At 41.0% G+C, this 27,937-nt stretch overlaps 1 protein-coding gene across 1 annotated transcript; it reads left to right on the plus strand.

Annotated features, from left to right (window-relative positions):
• Positions 1-51: 51 nt before the first annotated feature.
• Positions 52-27,856, plus strand: rab5ab (RAB5A, member RAS oncogene family, b). The gene is made up of 6 exons (XM_084337008.1): positions 52-192; positions 4,154-4,372; positions 11,072-11,223; positions 15,578-15,700; positions 15,973-16,066; positions 26,104-27,856. The coding sequence occupies exons 2-6, from the start codon at positions 4,207-4,209 to the stop codon at positions 26,217-26,219; spliced, it is 651 nt and encodes a 216-aa protein (XP_084193134.1). The 5' UTR covers positions 52-192; positions 4,154-4,206; the 3' UTR covers positions 26,220-27,856.
• Positions 27,857-27,937: the final 81 nt, after the last annotated feature.

The raw sequence follows: 27,937 nt of genomic DNA on the forward strand, positions 1-27,937 counted from the left end.
ACGTAGGCAGATGTCAAGTCCAGTCATCCGATCTGTCATCATCCTCCTGAGTACAATGCGAAGAGGCAAGTTGCAAGAAGTGGAAGCCTTATGAAATCTAGCGTTAGCTAGTCGTCGTATTGTGAATACTGAACCGCCACAGATATTTAATTAGGACACCATTCAAGTTGACTTGCTTCCTCTTTTGGAAAGGTGAGTAGTGAGTAATGTTAGCTAGTAAACTGCTCTCCGGAGGGCTCCTCCCGATGTGGGGACGTTAGCTGAACACCGTCAGCCAAGTGAACGCAGGTTAGGCCGAGTCTCATGATGTCAGCCCCACTCTGAGCTGGATGGCTGGCTAACGCGTTACTGGCGGGGCCAAGTTAGCAATAACTGTATGATAATAACCACTGGACTGGTCCATTTGGAACAGTCGTTCTGTTTGGGGTGTAGCCGCTAGCTAACGGCAATGATGAATTAGCTAACGTCAACTAGTTAGCTAATGTTAGCTAGCCGTTACACACCCAACGCTGCATCATCTGGTGTTAGGTACTCTCTAACCTAGCTCATCCTATTTTAAATAGAACGTTATATACGTCTGGTTTTGAGGGGTTCAAACAAGCCCGAATGTAACTATAGCTAGCGAACCACTGCTTGATGACAGGCGAAGACGAGCCGAGCCAGACACCTTTGTAACGTTAGCTTTGCTAATCTGAGCTCGTCAACAACATCAATAACAGTGTTAGCTGCTGTGTGACGTAACATGATTTCCACTTGACAGCAATTATTTAGCCCAGCGAACGTTAGTCGATGTTTACCTCTTGGTGTGATTGAGACATTGCTAACGTTAGATAATGTATCCCGTTTTATTTAGCTAGCTATAACTTGATAGCTTAAAGACCCATTGGCCATGCCCAATGCAATAATTGACAACCTAGCCATGCCCAGGAGAACGAAGGCCATATGTAACTCCTCCGATCCATTTAAAATAATTCTCTCTCTGGTTGTATTGTCAGGACTCAGAAGTGTGTTACTACAAGTTTCCACATGCACATAAGCTAAGGTGTGGCACATTACTGGTCAGCTCACTGCCACTGATACACGTTTGAAATATATTTTCCTGAACATGGGAAACTTTAGCAGCATTTCTGTTAATGTTGTTTCCCAGCCATTTGTTTCCAAACCTTAGTTGCTGTGTCCTGTTTTACATTATTGTCTTCCGGAAGTAAGACTTTGTATGCAGACTGCAGCGAAAGATTAGTTGTAAGCACACCGACAGTGGGTGGGGTTATGTGCAGAACAAGACTTGAAGGTAGAACCTGCACACCAGAGGTCTAGATTTCTTTATTAATTAATCAGACAATGTTTAGATCCGTGATGGATCTTCGTCAGGTCTACTGTAAGACTGCATCAACCAGATTCAAAAGATAGATTGATAGTTGCATGAAATGTTGCTGAACGTTTTAGGCTAAAATGTTCAACACTGCTCATTTGGATTCCCCAACAAATTAACAATTAACAGCATCAAGTAGCGACTTTTTATGTACCCAAGTCATGACTGAAGACAGAGGCTGGAGGAGTATAGGACTGTTTGATCATTTCCAGGGTTTGAAAAGTTTGGGAATTGCACTAAAAGCTGCCAAAAAATGGATGTTGAAAAGGGGCGGCCGGGTAGCGCAGCGGATTAAGCGTCTGTCTACCACCACAGAGACAGTGGGATGGAATCCAGCTGTGGTGCTTCCGGGTTGGCCGACCGTCCATACTAACACAATTGGCAGTGTTAGCGGGTGGGAAACCCGGCGAGGGTGGGTCCTGGTCGTTGTAAACAGCGACTCCTACAGTTCGGTCGGGGCGCCTGCACAGCAAGGGAAGGATCTGAGAGAGGTAGTGTGACCTTCCACACGTTAGTTACACTCTCCCAGTGAGAGTCCGCGCTGCCAGGTGAAAAGAAGCGGTGGGCTCGGTACACGCGTGTTGGAGGAAGCATGTGATAGTCTCCGCCCTCCCCGATTGACGGTAGGGGGTAGAGTGCGCAACGACCAGGAAGGGGATTGGGGATTGGGAATTGGCATAAGGACTAACATTGGGATGGGAGAAAAACGGAAAAAGAAGGGGGGGAAAAAGATTTAAAAAAAAATCAGCAGTCTTTCCTCTTTCTAAAGTAAGCTAGCGACCACTGCTGTCCCTGTCATCCACTGTCAACACCACCATTCTTCCCAGGTGTCAGACTTCTCATTCACTTTCATTCATTTTGAGGAAGTCTAAATATTATAGGCCTACTTCTGAAGTATAAACAAACCATTACAGCAATATTATTTGGTGTAATGTATTTTTCTGAGTCAAAGGTACAGGTTTTTTGGAGCTAATGACTTGTTGCCATTTTATATATGAACTATTTCTCACTTGAGATGAGATGTATTTTGACCAACTGTCAACTTCTCGCAAAATATTTAGAATCTTTCTTCCAGCAAGGCAGCATGTAACCATGGGTAACTACTCCCCCAAACATTCCAGGAAAGGCAAAGATACATGGCACACTCAAACCTACAACACATTGGTCGGATCTGCTTTTATTCTTATTAAAAAAAGTTTTAATGTAATAAAACTGAAAACACACATCAAATGCCAAAACAAGCATGTAAGTTTGACAGAATTGTCTTGTTTTATTGAAATCTGCACAGCAGTAATTTGTTCATATACTTCAGATATATTTATACTACGTCCCCAAAACAAATGGAAGTGAATGAAGTCCTGACACCTGGGAGGAATGGTAGTGTTGACGGCAGACGACAGGGGCAGCAGTGGTTGCTACTGTAGATGACTTTAGATGGAGGTTAAACTGCTGAAACTTGACAGGTTCTACTAGAGTGAAATATCTCTTTAAGATCTGTTGCTCCAAATATTATGTAGCCTAGCCCTAGTTGTATACCCAATGTCATTTGACACACTGTTATATTGCTTGTAGTGAAGAATTATCTTCACCAATAGATGGATATGGCCTAGTTGACAGTCATATTCATAGTATTCTCATTAGGGCTGCTCCTCACAGTTGATTAATCGATTAATCAGTCTGTTTGGTTTGTGTACTAGATTTAAAGAGGTCCTTCTGCATTGTTGCTACATTGTTAAAACTTTTATTTGTTTACAGATTTATCAATTAAATCAACTAATCAATTAGTCAACAAATCCTATGACTATTAAGAATTTCTTTATTCGAGTACAGCCCTAATTCTCATGAGGTTTTGTCATACACTATGGCACAGTGCCACAGCTCATTGGCCACAGCTGTAATTTATTGATAAATCACCCACTGTTTGCATCCAAGATGTCTGCGATTTAATATTATGAATAGAAGAGAGCCACTGTCAGCATACATCATAATATCTTCAAATTCAGTCAAGAAACGAAGGTCTGGTAAAAGTAGCACTTTACAGCTATTCTGTCTTTAACCATTTAAAATGTAAATCTTCTTGCTAACCCGTGGAGCTTTCCAGTATCCCTGAGGAGGGTTAACATTATTCTAGATGTGAGTAGCGCAGTAATAAATTGGATGCAAGTTTCCAACAACAAAACCTGCATCTCTATAGTTCGCCCTGTTGGTTGGTTGGTCCACCAAGTGTCTTCACCCTCTATTGTCCACAGTTTTCCCCCTCGGAGGCTGAAATCTGGAAGGGATGTCAAGTGTGTGTATGTGAATTAAGGGTGTAACGGTGCATCTATGCATGATTCTAATGTGACTATTCAACTGCATCGATTTGAAAATGTTAGAATCGATTATAATCGAAATGAATAGAAATTATAAAATAAAAATAATTTATGTTTTTTTTTTGTATTTTTATTGAGTGAATCAGTTCCCCCAGCCATATTTGTGTATTCAACATTTTTGGGGCAATTAACTGATAGAAAATGAATCGAATCGAATTGTGGTCAAATGAAGAGATTTCATGATGCATTGAATCGTTGCCTGAAGAATCGTAATCGAATTTAATTGTTGTGAGGTCTCATCGTTACACTCCTAATGTGAATACATGTGGTTTTGTAACATAACTTGACTGTCAGTCAGTTTAAAGTCATGTACTACCACAAATCTTCTTGGTAGTATGCTATATTTTCATACATGGTAGTCAATCAGTAATCATCAGTTACAATGATTCTGTGTCTAATCCGTTTTCAGAGTGACTTCTACTGGTACATTGCAACCCAGAGGAAGAGACTGGAGTGTATGACATGGCAAATAGAGGCGGAGCAACACGGCCCAATGGGCCGAACGCAGGCAACAAGATCTGCCAGTTCAAACTAGTGCTGTTAGGAGAGTCTGCTGTGGGGAAGTCCAGTCTTGTACTCCGCTTCGTCAAGGGCCAGTTTCATGAATTCCAGGAGAGCACAATCGGAGGTATGACCATTTTATAAGCACATTCTGTGGTTTCTATTGTGGTTATGAGCCTGTGAAATACTGTATGTATGCAGGAGATGCGAGTGTGAACTGAGAATCTATACAAATTGGTCTGGAGACCTAATCATCATCCGCTGTAACACGGTCTCATCAGAAAACATAAATTAAATACTATCGACCACAAGAAAAAAGGTTAATAATTTACTAATTTACGTTATGTTATAGCTACAAGTAATATATTTATATATTGTTTTAAAAAATATATAAATTATTTTCCCAGTGGGCGATGGCCACTAGAACAATTATTTTGGTACACATCAGGTAACTTAGAATGAGCAGACGTTGGGGAGGAAAGGGGGGAGAAAGAAAAAAAAGGGAAAGGGAAGAGCGGGATGGGACAAAAAGAGAGGAGAGAAGAAGAAAAAAACAAAAAAATATAAAAAAAAAAAACTCAATAAAAACAGACAAAAAAAAGGGGGTGGGGGACATCCCATAGGGTCAGACATAAGACTGAGCATAAAACAATAATACAACATAACAGACAGGCTAGCTGCAGGCAGGGACGCTCTCATTGTCGGTACACAGTGTGAGAAGAGCATTTATGCAGGTGAACACCAGAAAAGCTGCTGGCCCAGATGGAATAACGGGACGCATACTTAAGTCCTGTGCTAACCAGCTAGCCCCTGTGTTCACCACCATATTTAATCGATCCCTGGCGGAGTCGGTGGTCCCTGCCTGCTTCAAGATGTCTACCATTATCCCGGTACCAAAGAAACCCTCCCAAACAGGTCTCAATGACTACAGACCGGTGGCACTCACCTCTGTGGCCATGAAATGTTTCGAGAGGCTGGTCAAGGATCACATTTGTGCCTCCCTCCCCAGTGATATGGACCCTATGCAATTTGTAGGGCTGTCTTAAATACTTCGAAGCTTCGAAGCTTCGTTCGATGGCACAAGCTTCGAACATTAAAAAAAAATCGAAGTTTAAAATAAATAAATATAATTTTTTTTTTAAATTTTTTTTTTTTTAATTTAAATTTTTTACTTCAGTGTGTGTGTGTGCATGGGGCCATTGGGTGGGGCCGGGGGACAAATACACTGGAGGAAAGTAACCCAGCTCAGCACTGCCCAAATTATATCATCACTATTGCCTGTTTGAAGGATATCATCCTCAAACACATATACACCACCTACACGCCTATTCTCAGTCCTTGCCCCACAATGGTGGAATGAACTACCCACCCCAGTTAGGACAGCCGAATCCCGTCCAATCTTTCGCCGTCGACTAAAGACTCACTTCTTCAACCATTATCTGAAATAAAATAAAAAAAATTAAATAAAAAAAATCTAACCCTAACTAACCTTACTGTCATGCACTTGTCCACCTACACTGTAACACGCAACACTTTGATGAATATTGTTACTCAGCTGATAGAGTTGTATCCTTCCTGATGACCTGTCGTACAGAACTTGTAAGTCGCTTTGGATAAAAGCGTCAGCTAAATGACTAAATGTAAATGTGAATGTAAATGCCTTGTAGAATTCCACACATAAGAAAGAAAGATACTGGGATGAATAAACAAAATAGGAAATACAATTTAGAAATGCATGCAATACATAAATAAATATGAATCTCCATATATGAAATAGAACATTTAGATAAGGTGCTACTGAGATGTTTTGGTGAGTTCTTTTTTTTTGTGGAAGTAGCCCTTCTTAAAAATGCATGAACATTCACTGATAATTGGTCTGTAGTGGAGTCTACAAGGTCTACATTGCTGGACCTTGTAGACTGACACAATTCTGTGCATAGTCTAGTCTACACAGGCCATATTTCAAATAATCAAAATCTTACTTCATTCATCTTAAACATTCTTGATTTGGGGGATTGGTAGTTCCCATGAAATCTGAAGTTGTTCAAACGACAACAGCGATCCACCTTGAATTAAATCACACAGCCATGTTGGCTGCGTCACAGTCACGAAAGGGGCTACTTAATTCATTAATCCAATCCACTTTATTTATAGAGCACTGTTACGACCCCTGTGTGTCTAAGGGTAAAGGGCTGTAACATAACAGTTGGTTGACAGAAAAGATGGACCACGTTTGTAAACAACAATGATATTTATTGAGATGCAAAGGAAGCACATGTAGCTCAAGGGTGAGCCCAGGCCAAAACAACAAACAAACACCACTATACTCCAAATAAACCAATCTAATTTATGGTAAAAGAAATTACATTACCTAAACAAGCACATTTAAAAACAACAGTTTACAAGTGCTGTACAAGTCCCACAACATAAGACTAAAAAAAAAAAATTAATTCGAAGCTTCGAATTAAAATCGAAGCTCGGCCCCGAAGCTTCGATTGCCAAAAAAATATTCGAAGGTCAGCCCTAGCAATTTGCATACAGGCCAAACTGGTCCACTGATGATGCGGTCTCCCAAGTACTGCACAGCACCCTCTCTCACCTAGACTACCAGAAGGGGGGCTATGTGAGACTGTTGTTCATTGACTACAGCTCAGTGTTCAACACCATAGTCCCCACCAGACTGGTGGACAAGCTGATCGAGCTGGGTCTGAGCTCCGCTCTGAGCGCCTGGATACTGGACTTTCTGAGCGAAAGGCCCCAGGCGGTCAGGGTGGGGGGTCAGACCTCCAACACCATCACCCTGAGCATCGGGTCCCCCCAGGGCTGTGTTCTGAGCCCCCTGCTGTACTCACTATACACACATGACTGTGTGGCCAAGTTCAGCTCCAACTCCATAGTGAAGTTTGCGGACGACACAGTGGTGGTGGGGCTGATCTCGGACAACGACGAGAAGGCCTACCGGGAGGAGGTTGAGGTACTGGAACGCTGGTGCCAGGACAACAGCCTGCTCCTGAACATTGGTAAAAACAAGGAGCTGATCATGGATTTTAGGAGGAGACAGCAGGAGACACACACACCACTGAGGATAAACGGGGCTACCGTGGACAGGGTGAGCAGCTTCAAGTACCTGGGGATCCACATCTCAGAGGACCTGACATGGACAACACACATAGACTCGGTCGTAAAAAAGGCGAAGCAGCGCCTCTACCAGCTGAGACAGTTAAGGAAGTTCAGAGTATCTGGGAAGATACTCCAGTCCTTCTACTCCGGAGCTGTAGAGAGCATCTTGACTGGAAACATCACTGCCTGGTATGGAAACAGCACCCTCACCACCCCAACAACAGCCTGTTCATGCTGCTGCGGTCAGGCACACGCCTGCGAACACCAGTAACTAGGACAGAGAGACTTCGGCTCAGCTTCTTCCCCCAGGCCATCAGAGCCTTGAACACTGAACTCTCCACGCACAAGCACACATGAGCACACACACAACACACACACTGTACACGCTCACACACTAGCTAGTAGCAGCCACTTTAATATTTAGTATTTATTTAGTATTTATATATAAAGTACATGTTACCTAAGCCGAGCGCATACAGTGCAGATATCCTCATAAGCATCTATTAATTCGTATCAATTAGATACTCTTTGGGCTTCTTTGTATCTACTTATTCTGAAAGAGTTTAACTAATTATTTTCGCTAGCAATAGATCTCATTCGATTATTCATTCCATTAAGCCTACTGCCATCAGGCACATTTAAAGAAATATAATCTGATTAATTGGGGTAATGAGGGACTTAACATTAGCCTATAGATTATGCATTTAACTTGTCGGCGAGGCTATTGAGCCGTACTGTATTGTACCCATTCTGCAATATGTTAATAAAGTTTTAAATCAATCAATCAATGCCGTTAGAAAATCAGGATTTCTGCGATCGACACATGCGGTCTTTTCAGCTGAGGTGGCCGCGCGCACTGATCCTGAGCATCAAGTCTGGTTCGAATTAACGAGACTGAATCCACCTTCGAGGAACAGGGAAAGCGCGGATTCAAACATCAGGTTAATTGAATCTGGATAATGGGACTTTTGATCGACTTAGTTGAACCAGGTACGGGTAATAGGGCCCTGGACATTGTTAAATAATCTGCGTCATGTTTTACTTCAATAGTGCTTTGCAACATGATCCAATATATATATTCCAACATGATCTGCAACATGATTTGCAACATGATCCAATATATATATTCCATGTATACACACTGGTAATTAATAATAATAATCAGGCCTGGACATTGATGAATAATAATAATCAGACCTGGACCTTGATAAATAATAATCATTCAGACCTGGACATTGAAAAATAATAATCAGTCAGAATTGGACGTTGATAAATAATAATCAGTCAGACCTGGACATTGTTAAACTTCAATAGTGCTTTGCAACATGATCCAATATATATATATATTCCAACATGATCTCCAACATGATTTGCAACATGTTCCAATATATATTCCATGTATACACCCTGGTAATTAATAATAATCAGACCTGAACATTGATAAATAATAATCATTCAGACCTGGACATTGAAAAATAATAATCAGTCAGACCTGGACATTGTTAAATAATAATCTGTCATGTTTTACTTCAATAGTGCTTTGCAACATGATCCAATGATTCATAAAACAATTGTATGTAATTGATATTTGGTAATTTGGTACCAAATGTTAGAAAAAGGAAATGCCCACTGTACCCTGTATTCATCAAGAACGCATCACACACTTTTGGAGAGTGTCACAAATGATCTTCCAGGAAGCTCAACGAGGAAATGAATCAAGTGTGAAATTACAGTGAAATGAACATTTAAAATACATATTCAATAATAGACAGAGCAGCATTTTCTGGAAGATGAAAATCTTCTAACCTAGAGCAGGTATATCATGCATTTCTGTTTGTTTTCCAGTGTCCATTGATTTAGAAGAGTTTTTCCACCAAAGGGAAGTTAGAGCAGCAATGCAGCAGGGCTTGTTTTACTGCACTGTTGCAGCTTAATACATTTAGCAGTTACTCTCTGTGCATTTCCTGACTCAAAAAGACATGGCTAGATGGCCAGCTTGATAGTCGTTTCTGCGGTGTTTCACAATATTTGCAAAGCTGTGTTCTGTATTATAGCTGTGGAGACAATGGTGTGGCTCATTTGACAGACATTACTTGTAGTGCAACATGGAAAAAATAGTTTGTTTCTACACACTGTAGTTTGTAGTTTATTACACGCTAAACATCACGCATTTCCAAGATAATCCAGTCTTTTTTCATAGATTGCGAGATAAAACATGTTATGAGCAATAAGCCTGAATCGTTCTGGTTGATTCCCTGAACCCTCAAATACTCCCAAATCAATCAAAGGTATATAACATATATATATATGTACCTTCACAAAATCATCAAGGGCGGGTGGGGGGTCGTTTTAACTCAAAACTGTGATTGTGTTTGTCGAGCATGTTTTACGTCCGGTGAAACACAGAACTGTGATTGTTAGAAAAACAAGTTTCAGATTCGGTAAAATAGACATAGAATATACCTTACCTTAGCCAGAAGGTATTCCAAAAAGAATAATTCCAAGTGATCGCATCGCGATTACCAGTGTGTATACACGTTCCGATGGTAAAATACGCTTAGGCAACAGAATTTCGAGGCAATCAATGTGAATCTCTGTTCAAGCAGGAGGAGGGGCCCCTACCAAGAAACTTGAGGACTACAAAATACTATACTAATTATACTTATAGCACATGCATGAGCCTGGTCTCTTTTGAAAGATTACATTCTGAGTTCAGTATCAGTATCAGAGTTTCTGATACAATAAAGAAAATTCACTTTTAGTGCTACTAATGAAATAGAGTAACATAGGTCTGAACTTGAGTTGTAGAAAACTTGTTACTCATGTTTTTCTGTAGTAGTTAGTAGTCCAGAAGTAGTATTTCCAAAAAAATTGGATAGGCTGAAAAAACAACATGGGTCCATAGCCTGAAGTCTTGTGTAGTACATGTCCAAATTTCATAAAAATCTGTGAAATTAGTGATTAGGAGCGATTTTGGTAAAAAGTTAAAAAAAAATCTTTTAGAAAAAGGCTGCAGAAAACTATTTCCTCCAATGCATTCCGCGGAAATGTCTCTTCCTGTTTGCGCTCGTGACTTTTCACCTAGATCCCTGATTCGCTCATTCCTATGTGGGGTACCAATGGAAAGCCACACTAATTTGTTACAACCCTGTCCAATAATTTTCGAGATCGCCAAATGATTGACTGAGGTAGAGGCTTGGGAGACGGGAGTGGTATTTGAAAAAATAAAAAGTCTGCCGTCTACTTCGGCGCACGCTTCACATATCGGCATGTAACTCGAGAACCGCTGAACGTATTTTGTCGCCTGAAACGGTAACATATCAGTGTTTGATAGTAGATTGAGTAAATGTCATGTGTTAGAGTAAATCCTTAATGATCAATCAATCACATCCCTAATTTTAAAGTTTTAGTTTTGGTTCCATTCCGTGCTTCATTCATTTGCTTGTTGAGCTGCCTGGTGAGATCCCGGTGATGACGCTCTCTCCCCACAAGGTTTTGAAGCATGTTCTTGATAAATGCACAGGGATGAGTACAGTCAGTGCAGGCTTTTTTCTACTAAATAATATTATTATTATTATTATTATTATTATTATTAATCTTTTTTTAAATGCTGTTCCTGTGTGATGCTATTTTACGGTAAGATAAATGGAGTGTGCTGCAGTACTTAACCATGTTAATTGTTTTCACACCTCTTGTCCTCCTGCAGCGGCCTTTCTGACTCAGACAGTATGTTTGGACGACACGACAGTCAAGTTTGAGATCTGGGACACAGCTGGTCAGGAGCGCTACCACAGTCTGGCCCCCATGTACTATAGAGGTGCCCAGGCGGCCATTGTGGTCTACGACATCACAAACGAGGTGAGTCATTCTTATTTGGCCTGCCAGTTGTTATCAGTGGCGCTCATGCTTGTCATAGCTGGAACAGCATTTTGCCAACGATAAGCAGATAATGTGACCAGACAGAATTTATTTTAACATGATATGAAAGTACAGGTTGATGCCTTCAAAATACGCTATCACTTGTACAAATCGGGTGGATACTTTTCAATCTATGTCTTATGAATCATGCTGATAACACATTACTCATTCCTGAGCTACGGGGCTTCAAAGAAACCTTGTCTTGTCATGCATAATGAAGAAGTCTTTATTCATCATACAGTGACACACAAATGCGATGGGCGGCACACACAGGAACACACGCATGCAATAAAATGTTTGGGTCGCCGATGAAATTGAGTCTCTGAAATTGAGTCTCCGCACCCCGGGGACCAATCCAAGTGCTCCTGTCTGTCTTCGTCAGGGACGCAACACCATTAGTGATCTGTTGTGCATGTTTTTCCATTGGGTTTATCTTATCGGGAGGGGAAACCCTTGCGAGCACTGGGAGAACATGCAAACTCCACACAGAAAGGCTCGGGAGATACCCCACCTGGGTACCTGGCAACACGGAAACCTGGTCCCCAAGTGGGAATCGAACCCTGGACCTTCTAGCTGTGAGGCGACACTGACAGTGTTAACCACTACACCACCGTACCACCTAATGACTACTTTACCCAGAAAGCAATGTAACCCCCCCCCCCTGACTTGACACATTCAATCTGAGAGCAGCTCTGCCTTTGTTAGTCTAATGACTTGTGATCCCGTTCTATCCCCAGGCCACCAGGATGCTCAATGACTATGCAGCAACACTAACCCAACCATCTATTTAAGCATTACATCACACGCAGGAGTGGTTTGTGACCAATAAACCATGCCTAGGGGTGGTTGTTAGGCCCGAGGCGCAGCCGAGGGTCGTTAGACCCCCCTAGGCATGGTTTATTGGTCACAAATCACGACTGCACGTGGTGTAAAGCTTTTATACAACTGCCAGATTCATCCAACCTTATTTCTATACAATAAACACACATTAATCGAAGATTTATTGAAAAAGCCATCCGCCAGAAAAAGTATTTCCCACAACTCCATGTGGAAGCAGCTTGAAGTGCATCCAACCAAACTAACACATCCAACTGTGTATTATTGGAATGATTGAGAGAAGTTGCCTCATGTGGAAGCAGCTTGAAGTGCATCCAACCAACTAACACATCCAACTGTGTATTATTGGAATGATTGATTGAAAATTTTATTACCAGATGCAGAATGGGTACAATACAGTACGGCTCAATACACACAATTGTTAAGGGAATGCATAGGAAAAAAAACGTTTTCTTCGCCCTATTTTTTTATTTATTTCTTTTAGCCTAAACTTAACCAGTTGGAAACCAGGGGTACAGTAATAAAATTAGCAATCAACCAATCAATCAATTCAATAGACCATGCTCACTTAAAACAGCGCTGCTTCTCTCTCAGTCTGACTCGCCCGCTGTTGCAGACAGGAGTGTGTGTGTGTGTGTGTGTGTGTGTCACAGTGTGTGTGTGCGTGTGTGTGTGTATGTGTGTGTGTGTGTGTGTGTGTGTGTGTATGTGTGTGTGTGTGTTTGTGGGTACGCCAGCGTCGGACAGTGAGAGAGAACGCTGCAGTCAGTAGCAAGAAGGAAGTAGAAATTTAAATCAATCAATTAATCTATCAATCAAACCGCGATTTTTCTTTTGTTCTAGATTGCCTCAAGACCCATCAATTACATCATCCAACATTGTTTAAAGGGCTAACACATTCCCCTTGACAGAATCGCTTCATATTTAGTCGTTTAGTCGCCATTAACATATCCATTTGTAAATATTATTGGCCACCTTCTTGTGATCCGGCGGAGTGATGTGATGTGGGTCGGTTGTGGGCGGGTCCTGGGCCAGCAGCGTGGATTGTTGCCAATAAAGACGTGTAAAATGACTGTTTCAGCCAATCAGAATCGAGAAATTTGCATGCCGTTGTATAAGAAATCATAGTACTGATTGGAGACAAAATAAGCGATGAGATAGTCAAACCGGTGAAACAAGCTAAATACTTTCCCATCATAATGGACTGTACTCTGAAAGTTGCACATACTTTGAAAGTTGCACATTTGTAATAAAAAGTTTATTTAGTATATTTTTTGGTTGGTTGGGGGAGAATGGCTTTAACCCCTTTGCGTAATTCACTCGCAGCTTGGGCTGTCGTTGTGGAAGAGACATGATCATAATTAGGTTTTTATGCACATGAGTCTCCTGAACAATTTAAAACCAAGCGCGAGTCGATCAGTGCTTCCTACGCTGAGATCTGGACACTTTTCTGCACCTAACCTTACAGGTGAATGCGTCATGCCTCTGCGGATTCCCGGAGTTATGCACATACATTTACACTTATAGCAGACTTAACTTGCATATTATCAACATTATCTGGCCATCCTCAGTAAATACTATCAAACTCCACTATCAAACTTTCCAAAGATCAGAGATGGACAGGCGCACGCACACACACACACATTTACGCTTATAGCAGACTTAATGATTTTAGAATATTTCAGCTAATGAAGTTAAATCAACTATCCTGTTCGTTTTTATAATGTAACATTTGAGATGGGGGAGAGAGAGAGAGAGACAGACTCCGTTATGAGCCATTCAGTCCGATTTAAGGAGCGCGCACTCCTGGAGTTAATCTATGCGCACTGCCAGTCAGGCTTTTATGCCTGATTCAGATACAATTGAACACACACGGGTCAAAAGATAGCTGCCAGATACCGCCAACAAAGTAGCATACTGAGTCCGTTGTCTCGGAATGGAAATGAGCTGTAATATCTCTGTCTCCCGGAGTATTTCCGAGGCAAATGTAGTTCTTTCCAGTACGTCGGAATACATACTGTCGGACAATCTAACCATAATTAACACATTACAAGTTGTATTAAGTTTCGCAAATAAGGAAACGGATAGAGAACAAATGCCAATATTTCTATTTTTACCTATTTTTGAATTTTGCAACGTTTTCGGCTTTTGTGAGGAATGTTCATTGCCGGCACAATCCGACCTAGACCGTGCCGGGTCACAATTACCACAAGTACTGAATCGTCCCCATTGACCCACCTTTCACTCACCGTGGTGAACATAGCTGTGGCTCCATCCATCCCCATCCGCCAAGAACCTAGGTTTAGTCCTTGACGGCCGGCTTCTCTGCTCACATCGCCTCAACAACCAGAACCTGCAGATTCTTTCTGAGTAATGTGAGAAGAATCCGCCCCTTCCTGACAAAAGAAGCCACCTAACTCCTCCTGCATGTCACACCTTGACTATTGCAATGCTCTGCTAGCTGGTCTATTGGCTTGCACTTCAACTCTTACAGAAACGCAGCCTGATGTTCAAACTACTGATGTCGGCCCACGTGACCCCACTTCTCAGAGAACTGGACTGGCTTCCCAATGCCACACAAATCCGTCATTCCATGCAACAAAGGAAACAGCTCCTACCTCCAGTCAGTGGTCTCTCAAGACCCCTACGCTCTGCATCTTCCGGCCGCCTGTGACACTGGGGGGTCATTGAAACTAAGCAGGCTATTCTCTCCATGGTGATTGAATGAAGTTCCCACCACAATTAGGACAGCTGGAACCTGGAGCCCAATCTTCCACCGTCTACTAAAAATACACTTCAAAATCGGAATGAAAGAATAAACAACTTCTTACCGTCTATACTACAATGTACTATGCTGCTATGTCTATACTAATATCTACTATGCTACTATGTCTATAATACTATGTACTATGCATAATACTACTATTATGCTACTACTGTATGTCTACTACTATGCACTCCAAGGGAAGCACTCAAGTTCAGCACTACTAGACAAACAATATCACTGACCCTTCGCTGCCAGAGGTGTACCCTCTGTTGACTTGTACACAATTTGTAAGTCGCTTTGGATAAAAGTGTCATCTAAATTACGAATGTAAGTTGTGTTCATTTTTCCAGCTATCCGCACTCCTCGATCACCAAAAACGTCATCAAAACATCTTTAGCCTTTCCTTCTGCTTAGTAGTGCGTTTTGAGTTTTCAATCAAACAGACCTAGATGGTACTGAATGTTCTCTTGCAATGCTGGGCATACATTAACAAAGCTTTTATCTTAGGAACATTCCATATGAGTGTCACATTCGATCAGTGTTTTCTTCCGTCAAATCTATGTCCTGTATCTCAGTCGAGCCAAAGCATAGTCGGAGAATGACGAGAACGCTCCTGTTCTAATATTTTCCCTCATGGACCATGTTATTATTTGACTCGCGTCCCCCTCCTCTCCCTTTTGTGTTTGCCAGGAGTCATTTGTACGGGCGAAGAACTGGGTTAAGGAGCTTCAGAGACAAGCCAGTCCAAATATCGTAATAGCGCTGGCTGGGAACAAGGCTGACCTCGCAAACAAGAGAGCATTGGACTTTCAGGTTTGTGCCCTTTTGATGCTCATTAATGAACATGATTGTATAATACATTTTCTGTAGAACCTCATTCATCTCAAGCTCCGGGAAATGGTCATTAAGGAGACCACATTTTAAACGGCAAGTGTGCAAATTTGATACAAGCTATTTCTGCATTTGCACATGTGAAATTAAGATCACTAGTGTTACTATAAACACATTGAACCACTTTGGGTAGTGACACTCATTTTCTCTATGTGAGGAACAAGAGTCTCTTACCATTTGTTTCTCTTTTGCAGGACGCGCAATCCTATGCAGATGATAACAGCTTGCTTTTTATGGAAACATCAGCAAAGACTTCTATGAACGTGAACGAGATTTTCATGGCTATTGGTAAGTGTTCATACTACACTCGCAAAATGCTGACTTTTTACATTTCTTATGCTCCTACATAGCTGCTGTAGTTATCCAGGGATATCTTGGTAAGGTCCATTATAGGAAAATATATTTCAGTATTTATACGACACTTAAGTCAAAATCCTTGCTTATAAAGAAACAAGGGAGGCACAGATAACACTTTTTCACTGCCGATGTCAATTCCAAGTCACAAGAGCACCCCATTTGTTTTACTTAATACTACAGACTGACCATTAATTTGGAGTTACTGGACAAAATCACTATTGGAGAGATCTAACATGTACCTTAACACTTTGGATGCCAGCGACGCATTTTGTCGTTAGTTCATGCTGCCAGTTGAGTGCCGGCAACGCTATATAGCGTTTGTTTGTCGTATTTTTTTTTATTGGAGATTTGAATTCATATTTCATCAATCGAGCCTCACGCTAGTGTTGCAGAGTCTCTCTGAGCTCAATTGGGAGTGTGTGTGTGCTCGCTGATCAGGAAATGAGAGAATATACTTTTCAGATCGCTTATATAGCGTGCATAAATACACATATACTATCGATAATCTAGCGTTTATTTGAAAACGATTCATAAATAGGCTGAAAAATGTGTATGCCAGAATATTCCAGTAAATGCCGTTTATCACGGATTCTATATATTTAAAAAAAAAAATAAAAAAAAACATCAGTTTCGACAATGTTGACCGCAAACAAGTCATTGATAAGCGACGGGCAGATTAGACACATAGCCATAATTTAAGACAGAGATTATGCGTTCACAACGCTATCATTGAAGTGGGTGCTGGCATTTAACCACGTTTTACCATGTTCACCAGTGGTAATCAAAGTGTTAAATGCTGAACATCAAGTGGCTTGAGTTCCGACATGTTTCACATGGCTCTTCATATCAGATGTTAGTATTGGGGAAATGCTGCCATCAGGGTGGCCACGGGTCCTTAAATAATGCTGGGTATCGTTTGAAAATGTTCAATACCAGTGCCAATACTGATACCTGCGATTCAATACCGATACCAAAGCGATACTTCTTTTTTTTCGATACCTTACTTTGCTGAGTTCTGTGCTGTCTGTGTGAGCCAATCGGAGGCTTTGTTACATTTTGGATTGGGGTTGGACAGAAGACTTTGGACTTTTGGAGATCTTGGAACAAACATGCTTATCAGTCTATACTACTATGCACTCAAGACTATAGCACCCAAGTTCAACACTGTTTGACAAACAGTGTTAGCTGCCAGAGTTGACAATGACAAAGTGTTTTGTGTATTCCAGTAAAGCCCGATTCCTGCAGAATCTTTTTTCTTTCTGGAAGTTTAAAAAAACACGCGTTTTTCAAAATGGTATAAAACGGAAATGTAACGATTAAAAAACAATCCGTTTCGACAATGTTGACTGCAAACAAGTCATTGATAAGCGACGGGCGTATTAGACGCATAGTATTAGCACATCACCCCCACCCTCATCCACCTCCACTGGCTCCCAGTCAAGTTCGGCATCACCTTCAAACTCCTGCTCCTCACCTACAAGTCCCTCCATGCCCTCGCCCCCCGATACCTGTCTGATCTCCTCCACCAGCACACTCCATCCCGGAACCTACGATCCTCTGATCTAGGTCTCCTCTCCATCCCTCACACCAGGTTACAGACTTTCGGGGACAGAGCCTTCAGCGTGGCGTCCCCTACCGTCTGGAACTCTCTCCCCCCCGAAACACCTTCCCTGGACACCTTCGAATCTGCTCTAAAAACACACCTCTTCACCAAGGCTTTTCCCCATCAGTTAGTTTAGATTAGATTAGGTCCATTATCCCTTACCTTCCCTCATCCCCCTTTTTCCCCCCTATTTCCCTAGCCCTATTTTTTTTCCTTATTGTGAAGCGACCTTGGGTTCTATGAAAGGCGCTATATAAATTTGATCTATTATTATTATAGGCATAAATTAAGATATAGTTTATGCGTTCGCAAATGTGCTCGCCCTCCCATTGACTACAGCGTTGGCACTCAAGCGCTAAATCGTGCGCGACAAACGTTTTTTTTCACATTGATAAAACCAATTTAGACAAATGTTCTTCAACTCAGCCAGTTACTGTCATTTTGCCTTACTGACTATTTTGACCTGACTAGTGTGTATTTACTCAGAAGACGATGCCTATATTTTCACATTTGGTGCTTATTGTTATTGCAAAATTGGCATTAAAATGTCTTTAAAAGTATTTTTTTTTTTGAACAAATGTTTTTTATTTACCATTTTACATAAAACCAGACACACGATACATAAACAGTAGAAATCCACAATAAACCACAGGACTATGATTGACATAATAATAACAATAATGACAGTCCAGTACTTAAATCAAAATAAATGTAGATTAAAAGATTTACCCATAATAAATACAATACATATGCTCTTGCTCGTTCTCCCCCCCCCTCCCCCCTCAGGACCCCCTCTTGGACAATCCATCCATTATTCCGTTTAACACCAGGAATTACAAATTCATATGCTAACCTTTATCCTCTCCACCACCTCTAACCAGATTGCTATGCTGGCTTCATTAACTCCTAAAATTCTTGCGGTAGATATCTCTAGATAAATCACATCGAGATAGGTAAGAACCCATACCTTCCGGCACATTTTATCCGGTTGAATCCAGCGTGATGCTATCAGCTTTTTAGCAGCCGTAAGACCGGACAAAATTAGTCTCTTTACCTGTATAGAGGCTGCTAACTGAGAAACATCATTCAACAACAATACAGAAGGCAGTACAGGTATGGTCAGAAATAAAAATTCTGATAATTGCGTGGTTACTTCTTCCCAGAATATCTTAACCGGAGAGCATTCCCAATACATATGCATAAATGTACCAATATCACCGTTTAAACATAAGGAGCATCGAGAGTCTTGTTTAAGCCCCATTAGGTACAAACGTCTAGGAGTTAAGTAAGTCCTATGAATAAAATTAAGATTAATCTGTTGATGATCCGGGTTGCGTGATGAAAGCCGTACGTTTGCCCAAACTTCATCAAAATCTACTTCCAAGTTTGGTATATCCTTCCTCCAGACTAAGTCTAGAGGAACGACCTCATATGAGGACGTAAGTAAGTGACGATAAAAATCAGAGACGAAGCCTCTTGATGTCTCCTTTCCATAAAAGAATTTGTGATATCTGTGGTGCTCAAGTGGCACCTTTAATGGAACTCCATGAGCCCTTAAAGCTGCTCTTAATTGTAGATGGAAATAAAAAGTGGATTTGGTGAGGTTCAATTTGTTAGATATATCTTTAAAGCTGCAAAAACCCCGGTCGTTGAAAACATCCCCCAATGTATGTATGCCCTTCTTTTCCCATTTGGTAAATCTGATAGGTTGTTGTGCAATAAGGAGTGAATTGTTATTAAATAGGGGAGAATGACTATGCCATTTATGTTGGTTAGTAAACATTTTCTGTGTGTCACGCCATATCCGAATCACATGTGTAATAAGAGGGCCAAATTTCAAGTTGCATTGCTTAATTGATAATGCAGTCTATGTGGTGCCACTATGTTCTCCTCTAATGGTCTCCAGGATGCTTGAGAATCAAACCAGGTGATCAGTGGTCTTAAAGAGAAGCTTTAAAATAGTAGCTGAAGTCTTTGAATGCTAAACCCCCGTTGGCTTTATTTCTCTGTGCAGTGGATTTTTTTATTCGTGGAGGTTTATTGTTCCAAATAAATGTATATGCGGCGGATTGTAATTTTTGCCAGTAACCAACAGGGGGGGGGGGTGTAACGGCAACATTGAACTGAAAAAGTTGATTCTAGGCAAAACATCCATCTTAACTATTGATGCTCGGGCCTGTACTGATTTTTTTAGTTTTGACCACCTGCCGAAGTCGTTTGTGATCCTACCTAGGAATCCGGTATAATTATACTTCACCGTTTGGCAAATTGTGGGAAATATCTCAACTCCAAGACATCTAAAGTGTTCTACCATTGGTATATTTACTGGGAGTGAGGTAGCCTTCGCAGTCACATTAAGTGGAAGAAAGGCAGATTTTGGCCAGTTTATCTTAAATCCCGATAGATTGCCAAAATCATCTATTACCTTGAGAAGATCAGGTAGTGAGGTGGTAGGGTTTTGCATGTACATTATTACATCGTCCGCATATAAACTGATATGATGCTGTGTGCCCTTAATTGAGATTGGCTCTATGGATTGGGATTGTCTTATATACTGTGCCAGAGGTTCTAGAGATGGAGCAAACAGTCCGGGACTAAGAGGACAACCCTGTCTGGACGAACGCGACACAGGGAAGGTTGGGGAGGTGAATTTCCCTGTTATAATCATGGCAGACTGATCTGTGTATAGTACTTTGATCATATTAATAAATCCATCTCCTAACCCCATCCTTCCAAGTACTGCCCATAAATAAGACCATTCCAACCTATCAAAGGCCTTCATCGCATCCAAGGATAATACAGCTACAGGAGGTACAGCTTCTTTGCTGGCGTCTATCACATGCAGTAATCGTCTAATATTATCTGTGATCAGGCGGCCTCTTATGAAGCCTGTCTGATCAGGATGAACTAAAGATGTCATATGCTTTTGAAGTCTGATGGCTAGTACCTTTAGCGTACAGCTTAATATCGGTTCCGAGGAGGCTTAAGGGTCTATAACTACCACAGTCGGTGGGGTCTTTGTCTTTTTTAAGGAGGACAGTTATAATGTTTTTGTTATAAGGCTCTGCAAATGTTACTGAATGATGTAGCAATGTATTTCCAGCTAAATTGAAATAATAAACAAATAAAGGGTCTAAATTAAATGTGGTAGTAAAAAGAACCTGTGGGAGGATTTCAACAAGATAAATGCGACAACAGTGCAAAATATTTCACTATAATATTTCAAAGCAAAACATTTTTTTTTCTTTTTTAATGCTGCCTCCTGTGCCTGAAAATGCCCCTGCGTGCCTATGCAGTGCCTAGGGTTGCCTACCCCTGCTCTAGTGTAATAGGTGCATCTAACTGTTTAGCGTCTTCCTCTGAAATTTTAGGTAGGTTAATTTGATCAAGAAATGAATCCAGTTTATTATGATCGAATACCACTTCTGACTTGTATAGGTTAGAGTAAAACGCACTAAACGTCTCGTTGATTTTCTTGGGGTCTGTAACAAGTCCCTGTTGGTCCTTAATAGCAGGTATATCAGCAAATTGTGCATTGGATCGTATCTTCATAGCTAGTAGGTGACTCGGTTTAGAGCCACGAAAGTAATAATGTTGTCTTGTACTGCGTATTTGAAATTCAGATTGTTGTCTTAAAATGGAGTTAATCTTTTTTTTAACACTTTAATTTGAGACTCCAATTGAGTAGTTGCGTTGTAAAGAGGAGAACAACGATGAGTGTAGCATTTCCAGTTCTACCAATTTGGATTGACGTTTCTTGCGGAGGTTGGAGGCAAAGACAGTAGTGTTTTCCTTAATAAAACCCTTTACCGATCTCCATACCATTCTGGGGTCTTGTACCGAACCCGCATTAATCTGTAGGAAATCATTTAGTTTAATGTTGAATTGTAAATTGAATTCAGGGTTTTTCAACAGTGTCGGGTTAAAACGCCATCTTGGTGCTCGGGAAGTCATTCTACTAAAAGAGCCCTTTAGGAGTAAATAGCTCTGATCTGATAGTGCATCGATTTATAAATAGGTTAATATTTGACGCTGGATATCGTATAATTTTAATGGTTCGCTATATCTGGGCCGGCTAGATCTATGAGTTTTATGCAAGTCATTGGGTGGGGCCTGAGGTTTCCCCTGTGTGGGTACACTTTTCTGTTGCTGACATATTGGAATATTCTGGAACATTAATAACGTTCTGTGACATATTGGAATGTGCTGGAACATTAATAACGTTCTGTGACATATTGAGTGTTCTGGAAGTCTAACAACATTATTGTGACTATACACTAGGGGTGGGAATCACCAGTTTCATCATGATACGATACGATATCGATTCTTTGGACAACGATACGATATTTGCCGATATCACAAAGTCTCTCACGATACAATACGATACGATTAGATTCAGGTGCCTGCGATCGATATGAGATGATATCATATGCCCATTTAACACAATCAGTTATGCGACTCGCCACAGGATTTTCAAAATAAGAGTATCGATATGAATCGATCTTATTACATCGCATCGATCCGATTCGATCGTTGATAATTACATCGATGTATCGATCTGGATCGATGTATCGTCCCACCCCTACTATACACACAGCTTAGATCACCTCCGAAGGAACAACAGTCTTCACAGCGGAACATCGCCCCCACCCCTGGCTTGGGGGACGAACTGCATATACGTATTTAAAAACCTTCTTATCATTTTGCAATAGCTCCATTACTTTTCCATTTTATTCCATCCAGGTGTTTAAACTTAGCAAAGGTCTTTTAAGATTTGAGTAAATGTTCTATACTCTTTGAGGTTTCTCTAATTTAGTCCAATACCTCTCTTTAGTCCAATACCTCTCTTTTAGTCTTCAGGGTGCTTTAACTTACACAAGTTCGTATAAGGTTTAAGTGAATATACTTTGATATTTGAGGCATATTTTTTATTTTATTTTATTTTTATATTCATATCTCCTTTTTATTTAACGGGAGAGTGGCCAAGCCACTGTTGACATTCTACTAATGGTAGAATAGATAGTTTTAGATCCTATGGCAATTTGCATAGGAAAGTTAAGGATGAATTGCTCGTTTTGGGCAGACCGGTCGTGTACTTTAAAGGGAGGGAGGGAAATGGGGATAGGGGATTATATGTATGTGTCTTCTATATGTTTGTTATCATGCTCAAGCACGGCTCTCAACAGGACCTCAATAGTTGGATATATATCCATTATGAATAGTTACTCCAGACGAATTACACAGAAATACTGCAACATGTTTAGATTATGGCTAGTTTGAATATATTGATTTGGAATACTGGGGGTCTAAACATGCAACATAAACGCAAAAGCGTAGGTTGATGTGGCTCTTTTAAGCGAAACGCACCTTATATTGGCTGACAATGGTAAGCTGGCGGATAAAATATATCAAAACATAAGCTATTCATCTTTTGGAACTAGATCTCGTGGTGTAGCTATAGTTGTGAAACAAGGGTTGAATATTAAATTGTTGGACGTATGGTCTGATGCAGACGGACGAGTAACCATTGCTAAGATAGAATACAGTAACAGGAAAATCGCTTTGGTAGCGGCTTACGCCCCTAATCTTTACGATGCTAACTTCTACGCTACTCTCACTAGAACAATGTTGGATCTACCTGAGTATTCATTTATAACTGGTGCGGATTTTAATGCCATCTGGGATCCCTTGATTGATAAATCTAATACCACCACTTCCAATGATCAGAAACAGGCCTCTAAAGGCGCTCCCATAGTCGAGCAGACTGTACACAGAGCAGACTCCGCGGAGGTCCGCGCGGCTCTTTGTGCTTTCATAGTCGAGCAGATCTCAGCGGACGTCCGCGGTCTATTTCCTACATTTCTTGCACCAGTTTTACTACATTTCCCACAAAAAAAGTTTTACGCACTTGAATAACAGGTAGCGAGATGCAATGTACCGTATAGGCTTGAGGTGGACAGCGCGTGGTGCTGAAATGAAACACGCATTGCATGAAATAAAAGCACCAGTTTTATTTAAAAATATTGGAAACGGAGATAACATTCTATGTTATCTCCGTTTCCAATATTTCGAAATAAAACTGGCAATTTTACACACTTCATTTAGAAAAGCCATTCAAACATCTCTCTTGGCACGGAGCGAGTGGTCAGAGTAAAATGCAGATCGGCGTCACATTAAATGCAGTTCGATGTCAACCAAAACGCCGAGCAGCGTTTTGTGTGACACCAAGTCAGCGGCGCGGATGTCCGCGCGTCAGAAAATAGTAGCTTCGCACCTGTGGGTCTGCTGTCCGCTGAGATCAAAGCTCAAGAGTCCGCGCGGACCTCCGCGGAGTCTGCTCTGTGTACAGTCTGCTGGACTATGGGAGCGCCTTAATGCATTACAGGCTTGGGCCAAGGATACAGGTGTAAATGATCTGTGGCGACTACTCAACCCAACGGCCCGAGAGTACTCTTTTTTTTTTCTCAGCAAGACACCAGACATTTTCTAGAATAGATTATGTTTTTGCTTCCCCTAGACCAGCGGTTCCCAAACTTTTTTGGCCGTGCACCCCCTGTCACCTCCCGACCTAGCTGAAAAAAAAGATTAACTCCATTTTAAGACAACAATCTGAATTTCAAATACGCAGTACAAGACAACATTATTACTTTCGTGGCTCTAAACCGAGTCACCTACTAGCTATGAAGATACGATCCAATGCACAATTTGCTGATATACCTGCTATTAAGGACCAACAGGGACTTGTTACAGACCCCAAGAAAATCAACGAGACGTTTAGTGCGTTTTACTTTGATAGCGTCAACCTTATCAGTGATTATTAGCTCAGCAAGAGATTCTATATCGGCGGAGGTGGCGGGGACGGTGGAAGAGGTGGCAGTCTCAGCTGTTTTTGCCTCTATCTCTTGCTCTGTCACGCACGGAACCCGTATCCACAATCGGATCGTCTGCAGTTGATTTAGTTCCCGGTTTCTCTTTCCTTGGTGCCATCTTGATTCTTTCAGTCAATATAGTTAGTTGAAGATCTCAGTTGATATATACGTCGAGGTTTAAACGCATTGGTGGTGTAAAAAGAGGCTTTTAAAAGCAAAATAAAAATAACGGGAGAGGAGCTCTAACCAAAGTGACCTACTCCATTCTCAAGCTAAACCGGAAGCGTCTTTAAAAGTCTTGAATTGAACTTTTACATGTTTAACCTTTTATTTAGGGTAGGTTCGCTGAGCACAGATGCTCTTTTTCAGCTACGCCCTGCTTCACATTCACACAATTCCATTCATACCTGGGAGCTGCCCAGTACAACCACAGTCTACCACATGTAGACACCCTGCTGCAAATACCGATATACTATAATATGTGCTGGTGCGTCCCTAAAGGAAATGCAATGTGAGGATTGTGATCCTCTGTTGGTGTGCAATTAATTGGTTGATGCTTTTATCCAAATTGTGTTACAATACTGTGAGTACATGTCTAATTCCGGTGGGAATCAAACCTCTTAATTCTTTCATTATTAATGCTTTGTTTTACACATTTATCCCTTCTCAGGATGATCTCTCTCTGATGTCATCACGGATGCATTTACATGCGCTGTATCACATTATTCCATCGCATCCCATTTACAGTAACATGGGTGTGCTGTTATGAGAAACCCATACGGTACCTGATAGGGCTGACCTTCGATTTATTTTTTGGAATTCGAAGCTTCGGGGGCCAAGATTCGATTTTAATTCGAAGCTTCGAGAGAAAAAAAGTTATTTTTATTTTTTATTATTATAATTTTTTTTTCATTTTATGTTGGACTTGTACAGCACTTTCAACTTTGTCAGTGCTGTAACGTTTAAACCTTTTTAAATCTTAGACAAACTAAACACTTTAAATATTGTAAGCCGTCATTTGAGGCTTTATAAAAGCAGCACAATGAACACAAATCTGTCAGTGCCGAGTCCGGCCTCATCTTAAATAACAAACAGCATTGCTTGTTGTAGTTAACAAAGAGAGGCAGAGTTCATTTTGTAAAAAATATATATATATATAATATATATTCATATTTTTTTTTTTACATAATCGAATTTTATTTTCATATTCGAATCCCATGCCCATCGAACGAAGCTTTGAAGTATTTAAGACAGCCCTAGTACCTGAGTTGTCGTTAGTATGGCATACCGTAGCATGTACAAAACATTTTCTTTACCATGCTATATTCCCAATGTTCTGCTCGCTCATGCATAATACGTAGGCATATTGTGAGGTAGTCAGGATGTGAAGCTGCATTTACACACGTTCTCCTGTCTCAAAACCAGAACAGGGATATGAGCTGGCATCCGGAATACTGTGTAATGTAGTCGCTGATCCCGTCGCTATTGTTTTGCAGCAAAGAAGCTTCCTAAGAACGAGCCCCAAGCTGCCGGAGCCAACAGTGGGCGGAACAGGGGAGTGGACCTGACGGAATCAGCCCAGCCCACCAGCCGCACCTGCTGCAGTAACTAACCCCGCCCTGTCCCGGTCCAACTCACCTCTCCTCTGCCCCCTCCCTCCCCCACCTACCAACTTCTGGACATGGGGCTCCTCCCCCTTCCTGACATCACACCTGACCTTCCACTTCACTCCCCTGGAATAGCTAAAGACTCTGTATAGCTGCATTTCTAATACCTTTTTTATTTTATTTTATTATTTTTCAATTTTTGTTTTTAAGAGAAAAAAAAGTGTATATCAGTATAATGGATGCATGTATCACTACAAGGCCTAAAACACACATTTTTACTTTATTAAGTTGGAAGACCTACCCCCTCATGAGAGAGATGAGCAAGTAAGAATCCTGTGTGTGTGTGTGTGTGTGTGTGTGTGTGTAAGAGTGATTCCCTGATGAGAAGGTATAGCCTCACTTGTCAGTCACAGGGTCAAGTGGATTGGATGGAAACGAAGTTGCCTCTGAAATTAGTTTGCGGGTTTTGAGTTTCCCTTCCAACCAAAAGAAACCAAATGATTTTCACTGTAACGTTACCCTGCCTAGAGGCTCCTCTGGACTGTTTGAAGTATTGACACGGCGTCAGGACTTGGGACTGTCACACCAACCAGGGATTCCCCCTTGTACCTGCTAATGACATCTTCAGTTGCAGAGCAGTTTGGCGGGAACATCACACGGCGAGGAGCCCATCCAACGCTGCTTTCATTCAGTGTTGCTATTGGGACTGTTTCATGACTCAGCAATTCTCATCAAGGCTATGATGACTGGCTTATACATCACACAGGTCTCTTGTTAAATTACAACACTGTTAAACCAGATGATGAATAGATCAGTGATGTGTCTTCAAAGGAAGAAAAAAAAAAGATGGGAAACATGGACTGCTTAACAAACATCCTGCTTTGGTGAATTGTCTTGCAAAGACTTTTAACATGTGACAAGTAATATGTAACCCTTGGTTTATCCGCTCTCTTATTGTTCATGACAACATCAGATTCAGTGGTCATTCAGCCGAGGGATGTTTAATTTCTTTCATTTTCTTTTGGGTAGAACTCAAACAGTGCACCAAGAGAAGATTTGACTAGTACCCATCCTCATAAGTCTGTGGAAAATATACTCTTAATGTTGTTTATAGGGTGTTGCAATGTTGTCTTCTTCCTCTTCTAGTACAGCTTGCAGAGCATAAGCTCGCCAGAAAGTATCTAGAGATTCCGAACAATTGTACAGTTCAATATAGGTCTGCTGTCTTTATTTTGTTTTATTTTAATTTTTTCTCCTGGACCTTCTCACAAACTGGTCAAATGTTTAAAGTAGTGGTGGTCTTTTAGATATATGTAGTGTTATTAACAAAACCTCCCTGGTGTCTTGTTACTTTTTTTCTCAGAGATGGTCCATTCATATTGGCAAGGAACTTTTATTGCATTGCACAATTGTTGATCATATTTTAGTTAATGACTGCCCATTCGATTTTATATGATGATGGACTGTATTGGACTTGCTAACCTACAGACGTACGCAGGTAGCAGAATTAACCAACTGGCAGTCTTTCTGACAGCTCAATGAATTTGAATGATGTAAAAAAAAAAACATCACTAGTGATGGACATCAGTTTGAGTGTCTGGATACAAGTTAATAAATCCAATAAATAAGGTCTCTCCTATGGCTTTTTTGCTTTGGATATTTAATCGACATCACATATTACTGTTGTCAAGCTAAAACCTGGTGACTTCGATTTTAGTGTTTC

Source organism: Notolepis coatsorum (genome assembly GCF_963971535.1).
Source record: "Notolepis coatsorum genome assembly, chromosome: 19".
NCBI lineage: Eukaryota > Metazoa > Chordata > Actinopteri > Aulopiformes > Paralepididae > Notolepis > Notolepis coatsorum.

What these genes read in the sequence shown, in the direction of transcription:
- rab5ab (XM_084337008.1), top strand. Translation starts at nt 4,207, where the DNA reads ATGGCAAATAGAGGCGGAGCAACACGGCCCAATGGGCCGAACGCAGGC. An exon ending in CCAGGAGAGCACAATCGGAG is followed by an intron (nt 4,373 to 11,071) that starts GTATGACCATTT and finishes GTCCTCCTGCAG; the next exon opens with CGGCCTTTCTGACTCAGACA. An exon ending in TCTACGACATCACAAACGAG is followed by an intron (nt 11,224 to 15,577) that starts GTGAGTCATTCT and finishes TGTGTTTGCCAG; the next exon opens with GAGTCATTTGTACGGGCGAA.